Raw genomic sequence first — 21,661 nt, forward strand, 5'->3', positions numbered from 1 at the left:
AACCCGTAACAGGCATTGATAAGAAAAAGGTGAAAACTCCTGGAGGAGCAGATAAAAGGAGTAAGCGACAGCAACATAATACTAATCTAACCGATGATAATAACAATAACAAGAACTATTTGATCAAGAAGAAGATATCTATTTTTGTTAGAATAAAAACTTTTTTTGTGCGAAAGTTGTCAAATTATTTTAAATGATTGATGGCGTCGAGATCAATATTAATAAGAGGTATTCGGGTTTACTCTAAGATATCGTCATATTCTGGTATAATCTTGTCTTGCATTACTCCATAGGATTACCCAATGAGTTCAAACCCGAGCAGATGTGATTCATAGGATGAATTCAAAATATGTTTGCCTTCATATTGAAACAGTAATATCTGAAGACGGGGAAATAAAAAGTGTTAATAGTCTGGATCTCTTTCACTATGAAAATTTGCAGCAACACAAAATGTAAGCCGAGACAAGGATGAATCATTTTTCTGCAAGATGGAATTGTTAGTAGAACAATGGTTTACGTTGACGACAATCGTCTGTAACATATAACGACTTTGAATCGGAGTTACCATAATAAATCATTTTTGTTGTAATTTTAATCTTTCTACCGAGTGCTAATCAATGGCAAATCAATAAAAAATTTATTCCCAATTAAAATTCGTATCTCAATAATATATGTTTTTATTCTTTTTTTCTTTTCTAACAAGTTCTGGTTTATGTATGATTAAGTAGTGGGATAATAGCCAAATTGGTCCTCAAAATTTGTTCATTTGTATTTTGGTAACGTAAGAATTCAATTTTAATTTTTGGTTCTATAAGTTAGTTATGTTTTGGTTTTAACTTTTTTCAATTGGATGTTGACGTGACGCTGCAGACATTTACCGGTGCCACATCGACATTTTTCAGTATCACTTCAGTATTTTCCTGACTTTTTTGTCAGCGAAAACCAAAACATAACATAAATTACATGATCACAAAAACCTAAAATTGAATAGTTATAAGACCAAAATAAAAAATGGACAAACGTAGAGGACTATTATCTAACAAAAAACGGCAGGACTGTTACGTTGCTGCAAGTATAGGATTATTCATTTCACAAATCAGGTATATATATATGATCAGAACCATAAAACTTTTATTTTACACTTACAAAGTTGAAGTCCACTGTAATTTTGGCACCAAATTCTTCATGGAATCCAAACAAAGCCAAATCACTTATTAACCACTCTACAATTTTTCCTTATTTCACCATCATCTCCAGTAAGAACACCAATATTACCCATCTTTGTCATTGACACCCCAAAGTCCTTGAAGAAAATAAAAGGGTATTTACTATAATTTAACACCAAGGCAGCAGTCTTATTGTCACTCATCAGAGTTTGATCCGACAGTAAAATGCCGGAGCTGTTCACCAGATTCTTGAAGTAGCTGTTGTCGAACTTGCTTGAAGTAGCAGAATCCAAAGGAACCAAGTTGGAGTTAGAATCATCTTGATTCTGGCAAACACTCCGTAAACTGGTCAGTAGTGATTCATCCAGAATCGGATCGGGGTTACCAGCTCCATCAAAGTTGAAGAGCCTCGATTTAAATGTGAAACATTGAGCAAATCCAATGGAGTGGCCACCTGAATGCATATATTGATCAAATATCTACCAACACATGGAGGATTCATTGACCCGTGAATATATAAATAGATTTGCATGCAATAGATCCTTTACCTTAGGAAATTTGATTTTTTTTTTCAATTTTATTTCTATATATTTGTCTCTTTACGATTTTGATAATCCGTCAAATTTCAATTTTATTTTGACATCCTTGTTTTGTTTTGCTTTTGTTTTTTTAATTTTAATTATTTTCTTCGACGTGGTGCTAATATGACGTTGATATAACATTGTGTGCCGTGACATGTCAAATTGTTGATGAAAAATAACTAAAATATCTAAAAATTTAAATATATAAAGTACCATGGAAACCAAAATTGCAACTAAAAAAATCTGCACGACAAAAATTGCAATTTTGTCAAAAAAAAAAATTTTTGACCTCAAGTTCATGCACGTAGCTATCTTGAGCTGCGAACTCATAAGGACGCTAAACTCATAACATTTTTTCAAGACAAGATTTCGCACCTGACAGCACGACTACGTCTTTCGAATCAAGACCCTTGGAGATGAACTTTGCAGTGATATTCCCCAAGGACTCAAAAGGTGATGGGAGGTCTGTGTTAGCTGCGGTCTCATTCGCTGTTACGCCATCTCGACGGCCCAAGGGCACAAACCAAAATGGCCCGCCGGCCTAATGAATCAATAGACACGATCAGGTTCTTCATAAAGAGTTTTGATGCTACAAATTTGTTAAAGCACTAGAAAATTTGTGAGCTTTTACCAGAGATACAGCATCTCTAGCAGCAAGAGTCAATATATCCGAACAAGAGACGGTGGATGGGCAAGCTTTCTCAACATTGGCTTTTATTGCGTCAATGACTTCAAATCCACGGACCGAATTCCGATTAGGAGACGCATTCTTCTCCCCCTTGAAATCGATGCTCTCGTCAAGCAAGATAGATCCTTCACAACCCTAAACACCTCGAAGGCAAAAAAAAATAGCTAGAGACATCACTGACATGTAGTTAGTTTAAAACTAATGTGACATCTTGAAATCATTTCATTAATGATCCAAAATTGTCAAATAATTGATTGAGTGTGGTTTTTGTACACGTGGAAATTCACTTGATTAATATTATTATTTTATATTTTTTACTGATACAAGAGAAACTCTAGTGAACATTACAGAAATATTTAAAAATCGTGAGCTGAAGTCGTTACATTAACAAAACAGTCATGGAAATGCAAGCGCAAAATAGACGCAGCGAGCCTTGTTTCGTTGGCTATAGCCGACCAAACTCCCCGTCTGACAATCTTAGTCAAGTTTGGACATGTAGTATCATAAAATTTGTAATCCAGTTGACCATAACCAGCAGAAAGCAAGAGGAAAAGGCAAAGAACAGCTGAAAATGCAGAAGAACTACGACTCATATTTTGAAAGGAATGGAACAACCAAGATTTTCAAAATTGAAACATGAGTAGTACACAGGAGAATCAGGAATTTATAAGAGAACACAATGTGCTAGTTTGTTCTCTAGAGAGTGACAAAGCCACTGAAGATGTCCCTTTCACTTAAGTTTGGTGAAAGTCCGCAAGTTCTCAGTGGGTAGAGAAACCAACCAAATCCACGTTAGCAAAAATCAGAATTCTATAGCCTCCAATAAGCGTTTCCTATAGAAGATTTAAGTAATAAAGGGTGCACTTATGGTAGACTCATGTTGACTATGGAACTATTTCGCTAGAAATGGAATTTGCCGTCACTTTCCTTTTCGTCTAGAAACAGCTTGTGCTGAGAGGGGGGGGGGGGGGGGGGGGGGGGGTGGAAACGTTCAATTTTGGGGAAGAAGTAATATTTGTTTTGTATATATACGTATTGCAATTATTTTGGTTCTCTGTGTTAAAATTAAGATTAATACATGTATCTTTTAATTTTTGACAAATTTAATCATTTTCCGTTGTTAGTTTGTACAACGTTGCACACGGTGGATGCGAAATTGGCGCTATACTACATTAGCATAATGTCTGAAAAATGACTAGAATCACAAAAGAAAAGTAAGACAGAAATTCGACTACATAGATTACCAAAATCGCAAAAAAAAAATCGAAATCACCAATTTTCCTTGAAATTATTATATCTCACAAAAAGCAATCTTTTGTTACTCCTAAAAAATATATATATTTTAAATAATCAAGATATGGAAGGTTTATTAGTGCATTTTCATCTATTCTTGGCCTTTTGCTTCTACTTTCTGTTGGTTTGTAGGAGATAAGTTAAATTAATCCTCACAATTTCACTTGTACAACCTCGACCAGAGAACTTCTAGCTTAGCCTAACGATGATAGAATTAAGGTGGTGGAACCTAGCTTCGCATGTTAAATCCCAAGTTGAAGTAAATAAGTATGCCATTGTAACAGGAAACTAATTTTTGTTGGTCTTCTCCAATTTTGAATTTTAATCGGTCAAGTTTTTAAATTTTGATTTTGATATACTAACTTTTAATTTTGAGTTATTTTAGTCAAATTGCTAACGTGGCATCAGACAACCATGTCAGTACTTCGACGAAATTAGGACGGAAAGCCAAAAAAATTTAAAGTTAGTCGATCAAAACCCCAAATTTTGAAAACTTGATGGATCAATAAAATATTTTTCCCTTTGTAATTCCTTTTTTTTAATCGTAAATCAAAATGTATTACTCAAAAATGACATATACTTCAGCGGCCTAAAAGGACTGAAATCATCAGATAAATCATACATGTTCTCATCAATGTAAAACTTGTTTTATTCATCAAACTGCTACTACAGCATATATATATTTCCCAATTAACCAACACTTTGGCAAAACAAAAATTCGTGTTTTCTTCCATTCATATTAACGTATTCGACTTCGTGAAATTCCGGTGCCAAATCGGCCTGATTTCAGAATTTATTCAAACAAATATAAGACCTTATTTAAAAAGAGGATCTTGTCATAATTTGAGTTTCAAATCTTTCAAATGCAAATTTAAATATTCCATTGCCAAATGATAACTATGCCCAAATAAAATAAATCAGTTTAACGGTCTTAAGTCAAAAGGAAAAAGAAACCATCACTAAGTTAAAACAGTGCAAAATGAGGTCAGCCGCTATCAAATTAACCTTATAAGTCAAAAGTTGTATCCACTGAGTGGAAAAATATCACCACTTTTACGGATCAAGACAAGTTTGAAAATGATCAGATCATCAAACGATATTGTCCAAAAAATATGAAATTCAAGCCTCGCACCCACCAATTGCCCAACACTAAGCTTTTCTTTGCGGGGAGTTGGTGTGATACTCGATAAACATCTCGAAATTGTTCAAATTTGATCGCTAGGTTTGATTTTCATGAGTAGTGCAATTTTTTACATTGTGAGACATGGCCCTAAGTGTCTTTTCGTTTTTGGTAAAGTGAGCATCCCTTGATTTTCATGCAACTAATGTAGTTTATGCGATCAAAAGGATTCCACTTTGGCATTTGAGTCTCCTATTTTGTACCGTTGGGGTTGTTTTCAAGTACAAGTAAATTAATTGTTCGAGTTAAACACTGCCATAAAGAGAGGGTAACCAAGTGATGCATTATCTCACCCAGGAGTAGTGGTGTTCATCCGTCGATTCGATTAGATTTTCGATTTTTTATTTTTCGGTCTTACAAATATATAATCCGATATTCGAATCATTTTTTTTCTATTCGGTTCGGTTCGGTTCGGTTCGGTTCGGTTTTTTACCGAAATAGTTTGGTTATTTCATTCAGTTATTTTGGTTTTGATACAATTATTTAAATTAATAAGTTAAATATATTGTACATCATTTCTTAGTAAAACATTTAAATATAAAGTCTAAATAAATTATATAAACAACAATCAACTAAATATTATTCAAAATAATTCATCATTCACTAATATCATCTCAAAAAATATATAATAAAAGTAAAAATATCAATTTAATGAAATTTCGGTTTTTTCGATCTGTTTAGTTTTGACATGTATAATTCGAAATCGAACCAAATAAATTTCGGTTTTAACATTTATATCCGAATTATAAAATTTGGTTTTTGGTTCGATTAAGTGTTATTTTTTGCGGTTTGAATTTTCAGTTTTTTCAATTTTATGCCAACGAGAGATTCATTCATAAACCTTGCCCAAGGCAGGCAGGGCACCACTTGTGGGTCCGGCTCCAATTAATTTTTAAAAATTATTATTATAATTATTATAAAAAAAAACACACCCCGACCACAATTCAGAAATCACGCATATTGGGCCATCTTCAACCCATAAATCTATTTTGGTGCAGCAGAAACTGCACCAAAATAGTGCAGTTTCTGCCCCAAATATAACATTTATCTCCAACCCATTTACTCCAAATCTTACACTAAAAAATATATTCCTAGAATATTCTTTTTATTTACTATTTATTTATAAATTTAACAATATAATTATAATTAATGTTAACATTAGTATTATAATTATAATTTTATTTTTATTAATAGCTAAATTTATTTATTTGATTTTTATATATATTAATTCTAATATTTATAATACGAATTAATACAAATGCTTCATTATTAAAATTGACATAATTTTAATACAATTAACTCACAGTCAGATATCCAGACACCAAATACTCCAATTTCAGGTTCTCCTGGATTATCTCCGTTTTCAATTAATTTAAGTAGTGATGAAAATGCAGGCGGCACTTCATCCCAGCGACCTCTTGGTGTTAAAAAATCTAAACTAAATAAAAAAAAGGACGACAATGTGTTGGAATTGATGTCTACAATGAAAGAAGGGCATCTCGATCTTATAAATGTATTACAAAAAGGATCCACTGAAATTCAACAAAGTTATGAGATGAAACTCCTAACATTACAAAATGAGCAGCTCAAATTAGCAAATCAACAAAAAAAAATTGAAACTAGGCAACAACAAATAGCATTAGCAACCCTTCAAGAGGAGAATAAAGTTTTGTACATGGATTTAAGCACGATAGGTGATCCAGAAATGCACGAAATTGTTCGAAAGGAACGAACCAAAATTTTGAAAAAAAGAAATGAAGAACATGGACAACACGAAAATGATACATTTGGGAAATATTTTGGTGATTTTGGAAGATCGGGATCTAATTTAGGAGATTATTGATCATCTACATTGTTTTTCATTTTTATGTTTTTATTCGCATTGTTATATTTGTAATTTTCAATTATGTATTACCTTCGAATTTGTATTCCAATTATGTATTATCTTTGTATTTTGTATTTCAATTGGGTATTGTAATTTTAATTTCAAATTTTGCTGTTGGTTTTTCTGATATTTTATCAATTATATATTTACGAGAGTTCAAAATGTCAAAAATAAAATAAAAAACTATAAATATTTTTATAAATTTTCTAATATAATTATAATTAATTTTTTTGTGTTTTAATTTTTATTATGAATTATATTTTATATCAACACGATTTAATTTTATTCATTAATTATATAATAATATTATTAAAAATATTTAATGCATATTTATAATAAATAAAAAACATTAAAAAAATTAAAAAAAATAAAAAAAATAAAAAAATGGCCCAAACCCAGCGCCAGTTTCTCCTCTGCGCCAAATTTGGCGCAGAGGTTGGCGCAGAGGAGGGAGGTCCGTTGGAGCAAAAACTCTGTGCGATCATAGCGTTTATGATAGTGCAGGGTTGGAGTTGCTATTACATTCCATAGCCCAATCCCATCACTAATCGTCATTAATTCAATTCCGAACACAATCGTCATTAATTCCCCCACGATAGAAATATAAATTCGGTTGTTGATGCCAACATCATGTTCTGCTATTCGGTCATTAATACCCTTTTAAAATTATATAAATACTTTATTTTCATTTAATAAAAAATATCATAAATATATATTTTATTAAATTTATATCTTCTTTTATCACTACCATATCCATATTCTAAAAATTTTCAAACTATTAAAATATTTTATTTAATCTTTATTCAAACTTTTGAATTTTTAAATGATTGTATCATTCATAATATAAAATTTTATTATAAAAAATTATTAAATTAAAACAACAAAAAAATATATTTCGTGTACAATAATTATCCCTGTTAAAAGAGCGATTGAACCGTGATTTTTGAGCTGTTGTGTGGTTTAAAAAAGTTGAGTTGCACTATTACCTGATGCTGGATAGAGTCAATAGATTATTTCCCTATTTCTAGGTGGAATTTTATTTTGTACATATTGTAAGACATTTAGGTTGAGATTGATGTAAAATTTTCTTGTGGATATATGGTATAATAATGCAATAGAATATTATTTGGGCAGCGATTGATAAAAGAGAATAATTAATTTTGAATGAAAAGAGAATAATTAATTTTGATATTTCTTATTGTGGACAAAAATATTCCATTTGAATTGAAGTACAAGAGATATTATAAAATAAAGTCTAGAACAGTGAATCATTTGATTTTTTTTGTTTATACCAAACATTTCATATAATTTATTCATAACTTATCTCTTTCTCTAAAAAAAATTGTTCATAATTATTTAAATTTCATCTCACGTGAAATGTCACATCTGTGCCTTAAGTTAAATATTCACAATTTATAATATATATTATTTAACAACAAAAATGTTATAAAAAATATCAACATGCACATGGAAATTTAGGGGCGGGTGTTGGGTCGGATTTCTCGGATTTTATTTTTTTCCGGTCAGGTATCCGAAAAATTAGGTATTTCATTTACTACCAAAACCCGACTTGAAAATTCACCCCGACTTTTTCGGTACCCCAAATTTTAGGCGTAAGAACTAAATATATAAAGACAAAAACTTGTGTGAGACGGTCTCACGGATCGTATTTTGTGAGACATATATCTTATTTGAGTCATCCATGAAAAAATATTATTTTTTATGCTAAGAGTATTACTTTTTATTATAAATATCGGTAGGGTCAACCCGTCTCACAGATAAATATTCGTGAGACCGTCTAACAAGCGACCTACTCATAGATAAAAAACCTCCATTGCATGAAAACAACAAAATGCATATAATAAAAGTAGAGTACTAAATTTAAAGTGTTCATAACTCAATTGGAGTTGACTCGAATGCCAATACTGGGAAATTTGGGAAATCAAATATTTGCAATAAATAAATAAAAAGGAGACAAAATAAAAGAAAACTAAAACAAAAACGTATTACCTTATTATATTATAATCATAAAACTCCAGAATACAAGCAGTTAAATTACGAGAACCTGACTAACAGAAGTCGCAAAACAAGTAGTCGAGGCAGTTATCCATACAGGTGTAGCAGCAAGAGCAACTGCAGGCAGCGTTACAAAACCCCAAATTCAAGATTTGATTCGTTTAAACAGCAGAAACAAGAAGAAGAGGAAGATATATATATATATATATATATATAGACACACACACACACACACACACATTACCAATCGTCGATGATTTTGTCTTGTTCATCTTTCTCCGGAGGATAGCTTATGCTGTTCGAGGTGTCGATCGATTGAACTTGCGGCGGATCCATTGTTTCTCCCTTCTCCGGATTCTGATGCGTGCACGGTGGGAATGGTGAGATTGAGTGGCTCCAAAAAGATGGCCTGATTTGTTAAATTACTTGCTTTTTTACTTGTGCTTGACCACTCATTGGTGAATTGGCAATGGCACGTGAATTTATTTATTTTTAGGAAATTTACATAATTTTAGGAGAATTATAATAATATTGGGGGGATTACTCGTATTTCTTTAAATAATCTTTTTTCTTTTTCTTTTTCTTTGTTTAAAAAATTCACCATAGGAAAAAAATCTCTTTCTGACCATTTACGTTAACAATTGATTGTCAATGTTAAGTTTTTATTATTGCGACGGTAAAACAGTAATTTGATACATAAGTGGTAATCAATGATTAATATAACACGAATGTTAGATAATTTTTTCCGGAAGTGGTCCACTGGGAGTAGGGATGATCAATTTTTTTTTTATTACCCGTCCGAACCTTATTGCACCGTACCTTTTTTTTTAATATTTTTATAAGAACAACGATTAAAAATAATAATCATAAACCGCACCGCATACGCGATTCGGTTATTTTTTGCCAATAACCGCACCAAACCACACCGTCTAAACCATTTGTCATAATATTTGGCTTAAGATTATAATAATTTGTAAATAACATATTCAATTAAAGAAATCATCATTTATTATATCTCAACTCTGTTAAAAATTATTATTCCTACAAAGAAAACATATCTTATCTTAATTATTCTTCATATTATTATTTTATTAAATTATTTATTTATTTTACAACAATATTTCGTTTGAAGTCTGAAAGTAAAAAAAAAAGATGAAATAGTGTAAATGTCATTTATGTTGTGAGTGTGTTGTGTTGTTAAACTATTAACTTAGTTTTGAAACTTGATTATTGTTTTATCTAGTTTTATTTTTTTTGATTTGAACTATATTTTATAGAAGACACTATATTGTTGTTGTTTTAAAATAAATTAAAAAATATGTCTAATATTTTCATTAAAAAAATTGTAAATCGACCGAAACCGCTTGATATCGCTCAAAACCGTCAGACTAATTCTACATATAAAACCGCGATTATTTTTTTAAAATCTTAACTTATCGCATTTTAATGTTTTTTTAAAAAACGGCAAAACCACACCAATAGAACTAAAAATTTAATTGACAATAACAATTAAATATATTGCTTGATATTTCGAAAGAGCATACATAAAAGTTTTAACTTTTTTATAATTCAATTAATAATGATTAGTTATAATTATGCTGGCTTTATTGGATTGGAATGCTCAGCATCGATGCAGATTTTGGCTCTCACTAACTTTAGAAGTACGACGAACACATAGAAAGTACAACTTTTTCCGTGACTTAGTTTATTGCAATTCTTGCACAACAAAAATCGTATGCTTGTATCTATCTACTTTGTTTTAAATAGGGATCAGATCACAAGGTACACTGTGATTGTTGTAAAACCCAAAAACCCTAAAGCGAGGACCAATAAAACTTGATTCATTTTAATTCCTATTTCTAACTTGCTTTCGTTTAAATTTACCGAACCATTTTGAATGACGTAAGTACAGGTGCATGCTTGTGTGAACCTCTCTTCAGAGAACCGAGACACCGCAGCTCCATAATCCCCAATGTACCCAAACCCTACAGCTACAATCCCTACTCGAGGGACGAAAGCACGTCCCTAGCTTGAGTCGTCATTGACACGGTGTACCGGCTCAAACTCCCCAAGCTGCAAGCAATACCTAAAAGAGTATACAGGGATGACCAAGACAATCATGGGTCAGGCGCTCAAGGGGAACACCAAATGAAAAGGACGTGGCAATTCCCTTGCTTTATGATTATATACCAACACCTTGCTTGACAGAACTGGGAAGATTTGCTGTAGTGGTGGGATTGTTTGAGTATTGTCCCATGCTTGGTGGTGATAAAGTAGGAAGAGACTCGAGCGTTGAACGAGGAGAAATGAGGGGGACAACAGCTAACTGGGGTCTTTGGTGATGACTTCGCTGGCCAGTCACGCTGGAGAAAAAGAATTACGCATGAAGCTGGAGTTGGAGACATAATAAGTCAAATGCTAATATATAATTTGCATGTATATGGTCCAAAGGCAAGGTAAAAAAAACCAGGTGTAAAGAGTGAAGGGACAAGTCTTACTGATTAGACAGTTTTGCCATCCTGATCTCCGAGTCAAATGAAACAGGCACTGAATCAGATTTTTGATTCAGACGATCTCTTAGGAATTGCATATCATCCTGTTCAATCATGTACATAATTTAAAAATTCACCGCTACATAAATTGCTCAACTAACTTATCAAAATTAAAAGGGTAGTTTGATAAGGATGTGTTTGGATTGAAGGACTTGATTTGGGCTGAGAGATTTGATTTAAAGATGGGTTCCATATGATACCACGACTAGGTATATTTGAAATTCATTACATTTGTTGTTATAAGAGCTTAAATTGAGAAAGAATGAATTTGAAGTTCATGGTTTGGAGTTTTGATTTCAAATTGTTAAACCCAATAACACTCTGAAGGAATTTACCATCAACTTTCTCTCTTTACGTGTCTGGGAGCAAGCTTCAGGCTGCTGTGAATAGTTCACAAATGGATGATCCAGTAACATGCTCGCAGTTGGCCTGTCTGCTGGGTTTCTACAAAAGCAGCGTCGCAAGAAATCCTTGCCATCTGCTGACAGTGTTTCAGGTATAGGAGGAGTCTCCTTTATAGCCTTGAATAACGCTGCAGCCTGAAAATAGAAAAGGACAAAATCTCTTCATAAAAATTCAGGAATCCCATCCGCACTGGTTTAAATAGCTAAACATGAACAAGGTTGACATGTAGATATAACACACCAACTTATTTTGCCATCTTTGGTAAAGCCCAACTAAAATCAAGCAAAGACTTTCAGCAAGTTACACATATAATGCTTGGAACAAGGAGGAATCCTAGAGATGTTTGCGCTTGAGTACAATAATGCAAAAGAAAAGCCAGAGAACTTGCTTATTGTTCAAACATACACGCATAGTTCGAGTGTAATATGATCAATTAGTAAGTTCATAATAACTGACATTTTTTCTCCAAGTGAAAGCTTGTAAAATGAGCCTGTTTTATTAATATTTGGTGCTTACCCCTTCATACTCACTCCAAGGGGGCTTTCCGTTCAGCATCTCAATTATGGTACAGCCCAAACTCCATATATCAACTGCTAAAGCAAGATCAGAATTAGCATCTTTTTGCATCCCAAAATTCAAGAGCTGCATTAAAAGCATGCAACATTAGTATATTTCGGCAATGGTTGCCAGGATAGATAACCTAAGGTTGCAACACATACGTACCTCTGGAGCCATCCAATATGGACTACCCCTCATTGACAGATTAGCCGCTTGCCCAGTCAGCTGCAAATGCAAAAGAAAACAGAAAGTAATAGCCCGTCTTAGCAATCACTTTGAACAACACAAGCAGAACACAGAGCATAAAGCAAAATAAACAGAATAAGAAACATTTCTGGAGAAAGCAGTAACTCGGCAGTTTTTATTGCTCATGGACAGCAGGTATTTGATAGACATACATACAACCTTGTTTTAGATATTGCTCATTACATAAAATGCTAATTTAGTCAATATCCTACAGAGTAACTATTTTCTAAATACAGAAATTGAAAATAATCATTTTTTAAGAGAAATCATAAACTCACATGCTTAGCCATCCCAAAATCAGCAAGTTTGACAACTCCATATGCATCGACAAGTAAATTAGCACCTTTAATGTCCCTACAAAAGTGACGATAGCTAATCAAGTCACATAATAGTTGTGCTCTAAATATATTTAAAACAATTCTAAAACTACATAAGATGGTTCCTCAAGTTGCAGAATATGCATATCTAGCTAAATAAATATAAGCATCATCTACAAACATGATACCGAAATAACACAAAAATTAGCTACATGTATTATATATTTCCCTCTACCCAAGATGTGCTGAGAACATTTTGGTGATACACTAAGGATATAATGATATGCATCAAAGGACAAGCGCAGGGGAGAGTGGTCACACCTAATGTGTTTGCCAAACACCGAACAGTTTTTTAGCAAACTGTTTTAAAAGAAAATGATGAAGTCTAGGTTTTTGTTTGATTACATTACAGTAGTCAAAAAAAGATAAATCAATTTAATTTTGAAACAGCAGATCGTCGTATGTAAATGAAAATGCAGTTCCAACTTCCAAGCAACCCAAAACAATGTCTCTTTGTAGCTATATTTTTGGAAACTGCTGATGGTTTTGTTGCCTCTGTAGCCCGTACACATGCTTCTTACTATCTCTTCTCAATTGACATAAGTTCAAACTTTGACGACAATGATTCATTTTTAAAAATATATTTTGCATTTTCATGACATCAAGACATACACATTACCTGTGTATGGTTTTTTTACTGTGTAAATAGGCCAATCCACAGAGAATATGACGAGTAAAATTGCGAACCACAGATTCTGTAATAGCCCCACAATGATCATGGATGAATTTATTGATTGAACCAGGATGGACATACTCCAGGTATATGTAAAACTTTTCTCCAACCTACATGAAATGTGATTTAACTACAGCATCTTGCAGAAAGACACCAAAAATATAAGTTGGTCTTACTGAAGAAAATTACTCACTATTTCACTACCAAAATACTGCACGATATTTGGATGCTTCAGATGACTAAGAACTTTAATTTCCTGAAAGCATTTAGAAAACTTAAGTGTCCAGTCCAACTGCTGATAAAAAAATGTAGCAAGAAGAATATGCAAATTGTGCATGAAAGTTTCAAGTAAGAAAGCACAACATAAAACAGCCTATAAAAAGAAGATAATTATGTTTCATCATCAAGGAGGTCTATTGCACATATCAATGGTTAATTTTGTGGAAGGTAGGGCCTGCCTAACAATTTCATGTAAACAAATTTTCGGAGCTAACAAAAACAAATGTGTTTCATAAGACTCCTCAGAAAAGCAAGAGAATAAGTACCAAAGTTCACAGGATGGAATGAAAGATTCAGACATTTCAATCTCTTAAGGAATAGTATTTCTCAATTAACTACCTATATTCTTATTTTTTTAATCTTCTTCTCTGTAGTACAATACCAATATATTGTTATTCCATTTCCGGTATGAATAAAATGCAAATGTACAGAAGAAAGCAATCACATTCATTGATATCTTTGATTACACATATAGATCGATCAGACATCGAAGGCCATAAAGAAATCCAGTGTGGCATTTCGATGCCAGAAGTACAGAAGGAAGCCTAGTATCATCTACATTTGAAAACAGGCTAATTTGAATCTAAAAAACCAAAAGATCGCAAACAAATAAAGTCGAAAACAACCTGCTCCAACTGTCTTATACACTCAGCAGATTTTGCATCGTCTGGTAAAATTTCAACTTCTTTCATTGCACATAAGGCTCCAGTCTCTCTGTCGACAGAAAGAAAGTAATAACCAAAGGACTTGATAGTCAATCTTGAAGGTAGTGTGTTCAGCACAGCATACCTGTTGGAGGCCACATACACACTTCCAAACGTCCCCCTCCCTATAAGCTTTCCTTTTTTCCATTGCTGTTTGATGGGTATCAATTCAGGTTTAGCTGCAAGTGGAGAAACCGGAGAGGTCCAGGAAGGTTTGACAGCTACTGAAACTTCAGGTTTAACTGCAAGTGGGGAAATTGGAGTGGGATGTGAAGGCACGGAAGCTCCTGAAAAATCAGATTTAGCTGCTGCAACTGGGGACGGTGATGCAGGATGTGAAGGACTGACAGCCCCTGGGGGAAGTGGTAAGGGATGTACGGTGGCTTGAGCATTACTTTCCCAAGGTACCAATGAGGTTTCATGGGCCATTTTGGTAGGCAATGGTGATGTTGTCATAGGAGGACTTGTTCCATAGACACGATAACTTACTCTTGGACTTTGAAGGGGTGAGTTATCTACACTTGATGAAGCTTTGTGGGAACCCAGATGAGGATGGAAGATACCTAGACCTGGATTCCCATCTGAATGAGGGATCTCCGGGGCAGACCAAACTTGGAAAATGCTGGGGGGAGTTATGTAATGATTTACCAACATATCACTTCTCGGGGGGCTCAGCACAGGGCTTGAATATGGACTAGTTGGAGCACTTGTGGGGATACAAATACTGTATATATTAGATGATCTATCTTTGACGTTTAGCTTCTGAGGCAACTTCCTGGATGACCGAACATCAGAAAGTATGGAATTTGTTCTTGTATCTTGACCTGCTAATCTGCTGGCATGAGAATAAACAAAGACACGACAGAGAAACAACATTACACAATGTTTAAACAAAAAATCCTTGATAGATTAATGAATGGAACCAATAATATAGAGCAACCAACTACGAAAACCAACCGTTCAAAAGAAGCTACACCCAAAGTCTAGAGGACAATTTAACGTTAATAACCACAGTTAGTAGTTCTATAATAATATGTAGCAACTTGAATAAGAAATAACATTAACGAGCTGCAATCATAGCAAGAAAATATAAAGTTTTTATAAAACTAAAGCAACAACTGCCGATAAAAATCGCATGAAAATTGATCTGAAGAGGCTAATGAGATTATATTTAAAATAGAAAGAGAGCTTATAGGTTCATAAAAGTTTTCTAAGCAATTTGAGGTCAAAGGGAAAAAACATCGACCTGAAAAGAGAAACCAATTATTTATATCAAACACGGGAGGTGCTGATTCTGGATTGCTTGCATACCTAAGCCAATTGCAGTATGCTAGGGGATGTTACCATATAAATGCACAACCTTTATAACAACGCAACATCATTAGAATTAAAAATAAATAAAATTCATATAAAATATATAAACGATTTGACGATGATAACCAACTACATAAAGCATATACATTCAGTAAAATATGTTTTTTTCTTTAAAGTTCAATAACGAAATTACAATTCCATCAAAATGAGTTCCATCCCTACAGCAATTAATTCCATTTTCACGATACCTCTTGAGACCATTGAGTCCATCAATGGCATCGGCGTCCAAACCCTCCGTTGCATCCCTTTCCCTACTTCTTCCGATCTGCTTCTCCTCGCATCCTCTTTGATTTTGAATCACATCTTGTGGCGAGGGCAGGGGAACACCGTTCGAGCTGGAAGAGGCGAACTTGGGGTCACGCCTTAAAAGAACCTGCAATTCCGGTAAAGGGAGCGGCTGAGGCGACGCAGACGACGACCTAGAATGCGTGATCTGGCTAGGAGACCGCCACATTTGGACGTCGTTCTCCGTAACGTGCCGCAATTTCCTCGCACGCGTGAGGTGGCGGCTCCGACCCGATGAAAAGAAGCTGGGTTTCAAGGAGTACCTGCTATCCCCACCTCCGATGATGACGCTATCATCGTCGGAATGCGATTTCGACGCGGACGTGAACGCGCCTTGCCACCAGTGCATGGCTACAGGTAACCGCGATTCCTGATATCAGATTTCAGACTTCGGATCAGAAATTGCATTGGTAGGATGACTGAATTCAGAAGAAAATGGGAAATTTTCCCTCCGAGGATGAAGATGAAAACCCTGGGGTGGAAAATGTTGATGCTCCAAAATCAATTCAAATATATGCTATAAATAGTGTTCCATATCTCCAACAAGAAAGAAAGAAAGAATACATAGGGGCAAAACGGGAAAGAGAAAATTACGACTTCGATCTAATTTTATTCATATGCAAGTTAGTTAAGTTTCAATATTATAATGTTATTCAAATAAGATGTAATATATATACTCTATCATATCAAAAGAAAGCAAAAATTTGTATGAGACGGTCTCACAGGTCGTATTTTGTGAGACATATATTTTATTTGGATCATCAAAAAATATTACTTTTTATGCTAAGAATATTACTTTTTATTATGAATATCAATAGGGTTGATCCATCTCATAAAAAAAATTCGTAAAACCATCTCACAAAAGATATGTTCTTAAAAAAATTAGATCGGTTCCCGGTCAAGATAAAACCAAATTATAACATAATCTTTTTGAACAACTATTTACAAAAAGAAGTTAAATTAAATATAAAAACGGTAATTAAAAAATTAAATATTATTAAATCGGACCCACTCTGACTTATTGAATCTCAAGCAATTCAATCTGGTTCAACATTGATGATAGATTCATTTCAATGCGAAACAGATAAAACAATTTTGATTTGAACGGATTAAATCAGACCGATTTCATATTGATTAGACCGGATAAACATCCCTACCTATTTGTACAAATTTTCTAAATTGGTTAAATGTATTCATTTTTCTGAAAAAAATATGATTTATTCTTCATTTTATGTCTCTATTTCATGTTTTACATTGCTTATTTAAATTTAATCTCACCGTCATCTCATCTATTTAGTCGAAATATAATCATTTTACCAATTATTAACATTTGAATTTTACAATAAAAAGTTTAGAATTATGATATTCATATGCAATGCATGTGATATCTATACTATCTTATTAAGTTTGAGACACTTAGAATAACTAACTTTGGTCTTCCCATGCATACTTTTACCTATCATGGGAGAATCGCACAATGGGAAGAGCACATCTATGGAAGAGTCGTACATCACGGAGGAGCAGATCCATGGAAGAGGAGAGACATGCCCTTCCTTTAACATGCCAATTCCATACTGGTTCTGACCTGAGCTTCCATATAGAGCTAAGATCTAAATCATTTAAACATATATGACAAAACGTTGATGATAACTAATGTCTTTTTTGAATAAACCTGTCTTAGTACATTTCTTTTCACACAAGATATCTAATTTTTCTTAATTCTATAAATATCATGTCTCTCATAGACTCATAGTTCTAATGATTTCACTTATTATTATCATTTAGCATTATTTTTATTGCATACTTAAGTTTTGTCTCAGTACCGAATTATTAATCGGATGGACTACGCCAAAAACATATCAGGTGTCTTCTAACTTATGTTCATCATCTGGTCCATACCGAAAGCTTTGATCAGCCCACATCAGATCAGTAAGAATATGTCACCAGAATGGACCCAAGTTACAAATTTTGGTTACTTCAATATCCTTGCACTAATTAACAAATACAAAGTCTATTTTTAAATGCAAAATTGTAAAAGATTCAGTTATGCACAATTTTTTTAAAATCAATTTTCTTTGGACTAAGCAGTCTCCCAATAAATTTTGTTTAAATTTTATAAAAAAAAATTCTTTAATATCAGTAGATATCACGACCCAATATTTTTTAAAAAAAGAAAACTGAAGTCCAACTACATAGACTTGCTTACTATTTATTCAGTCAAATGAAAAAGAAATTCTTAAGCTGGATATATTTTCCACTCCGTTGAATCGAGATATTATATTTAATTTAGATTAATCTCATTTGGTATAAGCTCAAAACATTTTCCCATCCGTATATTATATTTTATTATGCGTCAAAAATGGGGACATGGTTTTAATTCACCGGGTCAACAATTTAAATTGTAGTATCAATTGTCTTCATCGTTCTAAAGTCCTTCAACATTCAGAATTTTAGCTGGGTATTAGGTTGCAAACATATTTTTCTCAAGTTATAGTACCGTGTAAGTGCGACTGATCAATAATATGTTCTTGTAGGCTGTAGCAGTCATTATGCAAAAAACGGTTAACTCAAATTGTTATAAGATATAAAAATTGTTTCGATTTTTCGTCGTCATGGTTAATTAAATTTAAGAGAAAAATTGATAATCTCGCACCGTCCGTGAGTGATTTGTTGAAATCTAGAGTCAAGATTCATTAGAATAACTCTAGAGGAGAAGTGTTATAAATGCACGAAGTGAAGACTAAAACTTTCAAAAACGGACTCGGTCTTCTTCATGTATAGAAGATGCGTACATGGTCAGGAACTGAAGGATTCAAATATTCTAGGCTTGTTCCCTCTGTATTACATTAATTATGTGAACTTCGAAACCGAAATACAATGCATAAACTTGCAAGCCTTTGACATAAAAAGGAAGAAACATTTTATAGAAAACTATAGCCAGAGAATCTTTTTGACATCTCCAAATCAGGCACATACCTTAGATTTTTTGGGCTTGGGAAATTTTGAACATCTTACGGTTTTGATTCGTACAAGTCAACCGAACTATCAGTTTGGTCAAAACTTGGACTCAAGGTCGAGTAACTTGCTAGGTTGAGCTTCCGCAATCATAATAGAGCTCAACTCGAGCTCGTTATAAGTATTATATGAGCAGTCACCCACCGCCACCACTTCAACAATTTATTTCGAAAAATTCTGTTTAGGAAGGTTGATGCTAGTGTGAGTGTATTGCCCTCATGTTAGATCTGTGATGTCCCGAAACTCATGATTGACACCGGCATTTTTTTAACAATCACACAATAAAAAAAAATCAGTCTCGTAACACAGTATAAACCAATTCCAGTTTATATCATAATTTCAAATGAAAATAACAATGAACAAGCGCGTTATTTGGACAAATGAGGTCCATATATGTAAGTGATATGTCTAAATTATTTCGGACCTTTGGCAATCCGAGTGTATTGTTATAATGCTGGTAAGAAATAATATGCTGAGAAAATTGGGCTTTCTGGGGAGTTTTTTGGGTTACAAATATTTAAGACAATCAGAAGTCTGTTGAACTATTGGGCTTGATATCAGCCCAATCCAATCTACCATTTTCAACCGTAAATCCATGAGAACCACATACAATCTTGTGAAATATTTAGATATTAGATTCTCTATGACCGACCCCACGCAAAAGTGTACATATATAAATATCTGTATATGCTGTATAAAATCAAAAAAGGGCTCATTAAAATACTACGATTGTAAAATCTTGCGATGCTTGAAAATCTATTATAAAAATCAACTCTAATTTTTTCAAATTTCGAGCACACGTATCCTCGTGTTTTTAAATCTTGAGCATATACACGCTTGTTTATATGTCTTTTAGTGTACATGCACAACATTTGAAAACAAGTGACATTAATCGATGAATTTTTTTCATGAGGTTATCATCAATCTCGTGATTTCACTTGGGTAATGTATACAATTTCTCCAATAATGGTACTAAAATGAAAGACATTTGATTACAAAAGAAAATAAGACATTTAATTTATCTCATATGTATTCCGGTACAATCTTATAATATTTCATATTCTTTTTATATATTTATTAACTCAATATTGATTTCATCAGCTTTTCAATCCAAGGAAAATTGTAATCTTTGTGTGTGTGTATATATATATATATATATTTACGATTTTGATTTTTTATATTATTGAACTTCAGTTTTATTATGTTAATTATAGTCGTTTTTTTAAATTTTTAATCATTTTTTCATGCGATGTTGACGTGACATTCATTTGTTTAGTGATATATCATCAATTATACAAAAAAGTCTAATCTCGAAATTCAAAAAAAAATGACCAATAATAGTTTAAAACAATTTTTTATTTATCATTTCACCGAAAAATAGGTGTAAGCACCAATCAAGTACCGGATACATAAATTTAATACGTACAAAATTTAAAAGTGTGATTCCGACCCTATTAAAGCGACATATTAAAAATAGAATATTTCGACATGCATCTGCATATGGATGATTAATCAAAATTTCTCCTAACAATAACATGTCCAGGGGTAAAATATGTAATGTACCGAAAACTATATATATCGTATACCATTATTGAAAAATTATGGTATCAAAAAAATTATACCGATACTGTATCCAAACTTTCGGTATACTGAATCTTGGTATACGAAAATTTTCAGTACGTATAACTAGCATATCAATTAGATTGAAATTTTACGGTATATCGAGATTCATTATGATATCAGTATATACAATTTCGTATCCAAAAAAAAAATCTTACATATATTTTAATTTATTATCTTATTATTTAAAAATATTATATATTTTCTAATTTCTATATGTTGTTTCGACATATAACGAAAATTTCCAAATTTCATACTTATCATACCGAAAATTTCATATCATTGTCATACTGTATAGAAACCTTCGGCATACTTAGATATTTTTTTCCATCCCTAAACATGCTGAAGAAATCGATACATCTTTTCCTATTTTCAGAACGTGTCAATATAATTATTTACTACATTGGTCCACAAAATTGAACTCGTTTATATAAAATTATATATACGCATAAAAAATTAGCACTGGTCCACAGAATTGGACTCGTTTTTATAAATTTATATACGTATAAAAAATTAACATTGGTCCACAAAACAGTTATATTATACAACTGTTTCTTTTAAAAAAAAACTATACACACTCAAAAATAAAAAAAATAAAAATTATAATACCTACTTTATGTGACTTGAAAGAAAATAAATTACTTATTTCTAATTTTGGTGTTATTTTTTGAATAATAGACAGATACACGAAAAAACTCACGAACCAAATCGATCAATTTGATAATCGAGCAGACGAGAACAAACAAATCGATCTCTAATTTACA

At 32.8% G+C, this 21,661-nt stretch overlaps 2 protein-coding genes and 1 long non-coding RNA gene across 5 annotated transcripts; all 3 read right to left on the reverse strand.

The window, feature by feature from the left end:
• Window positions 1-1,111: 1,111 nt before the first annotated feature.
• LOC142548266 (peroxidase 10-like) lies at window positions 1,112-3,365 on the reverse strand. The gene is made up of 4 exons (XM_075656587.1): window positions 2,819-3,365; window positions 2,379-2,570; window positions 2,123-2,288; window positions 1,112-1,620 (listed from the first exon to the last, which is right to left on the reverse strand). Exons 1-4 carry the CDS (start codon window positions 3,026-3,028, stop codon window positions 1,208-1,210), a joined length of 981 nt encoding a protein of 326 aa, XP_075512702.1. The 5' UTR covers window positions 3,029-3,365; the 3' UTR covers window positions 1,112-1,207.
• A 5,419-nt stretch (window positions 3,366-8,784) lies between these two features.
• Window positions 8,785-9,385, reverse strand: LOC142549713 (uncharacterized). The gene is made up of 2 exons (XR_012821245.1): window positions 9,054-9,385; window positions 8,785-8,926 (listed from the first exon to the last, which is right to left on the reverse strand). It is a non-coding gene; the product is annotated as an uncharacterized LOC142549713 (long non-coding RNA).
• Window positions 9,386-10,486: 1,101 nt separating this feature from the next.
• LOC142549711 (mitogen-activated protein kinase kinase kinase 5-like) lies at window positions 10,487-16,795 on the reverse strand. 3 transcript variants are annotated; one of them, XM_075658803.1, is made up of 11 exons: window positions 16,166-16,795; window positions 14,689-15,438; window positions 14,526-14,613; window positions 13,814-13,876; window positions 13,567-13,730; window positions 12,849-12,942; window positions 12,490-12,549; window positions 12,283-12,408; window positions 11,697-11,900; window positions 11,308-11,405; window positions 10,487-11,172 (listed from the first exon to the last, which is right to left on the reverse strand). In XM_075658803.1, exons 1-11 carry the CDS (start codon window positions 16,609-16,611, stop codon window positions 10,992-10,994), a joined length of 2,274 nt encoding a protein of 757 aa, XP_075514918.1. In that variant the 5' UTR covers window positions 16,612-16,795; the 3' UTR covers window positions 10,487-10,991. The 3 variants fall into 3 exon arrangements, with proteins under 3 accessions (XP_075514918.1, XP_075514919.1, XP_075514921.1); XM_075658804.1 differs by having other exon boundaries at window positions 14,689-15,435; window positions 16,166-16,794; XM_075658806.1 differs by having other exon boundaries at window positions 12,849-12,924; window positions 16,166-16,794.
• Between the last annotated feature and the right edge of the window lie 4,866 nt (window positions 16,796-21,661).

This window comes from Primulina tabacum, chromosome 6 (assembly GCF_025594145.1).
Source record: "Primulina tabacum isolate GXHZ01 chromosome 6, ASM2559414v2, whole genome shotgun sequence".
Classification (NCBI taxonomy): domain Eukaryota; kingdom Viridiplantae; phylum Streptophyta; class Magnoliopsida; order Lamiales; family Gesneriaceae; genus Primulina; species Primulina tabacum.

What these genes read in the sequence shown, in the direction of transcription:
- LOC142548266 (XM_075656587.1), bottom strand. Translation starts at nt 3,028, where the DNA reads ATGAGTCGTAGTTCTTCTGCATTTTCAGCTGTTCTTTGCCTTTTCCTC. An exon ending in TCCATGACTGTTTTGTTAAT is followed by an intron (nt 2,571 to 2,818) that starts GTAACGACTTCA and finishes CGAGGTGTTTAG; the next exon opens with GGTTGTGAAGGATCTATCTT. An exon ending in CTAGAGATGCTGTATCTCTG is followed by an intron (nt 2,289 to 2,378) that starts GTAAAAGCTCAC and finishes TTGATTCATTAG; the next exon opens with GCCGGCGGGCCATTTTGGTT.
- LOC142549711 (XM_075658803.1), bottom strand. Translation starts at nt 16,611, where the DNA reads ATGCACTGGTGGCAAGGCGCGTTCACGTCCGCGTCGAAATCGCATTCC. An exon ending in CTTGGAGTGAGTATGAAGGG is followed by an intron (nt 11,901 to 12,282) that starts GTAAGCACCAAA and finishes TTCTATTTTCAG; the next exon opens with GCTGCAGCGTTATTCAAGGC. An exon ending in ATGGCAAAACTGTCTAATCA is followed by an intron (nt 11,173 to 11,307) that starts GTAAGACTTGTC and finishes CTTTTTCTCCAG; the next exon opens with CGTGACTGGCCAGCGAAGTC.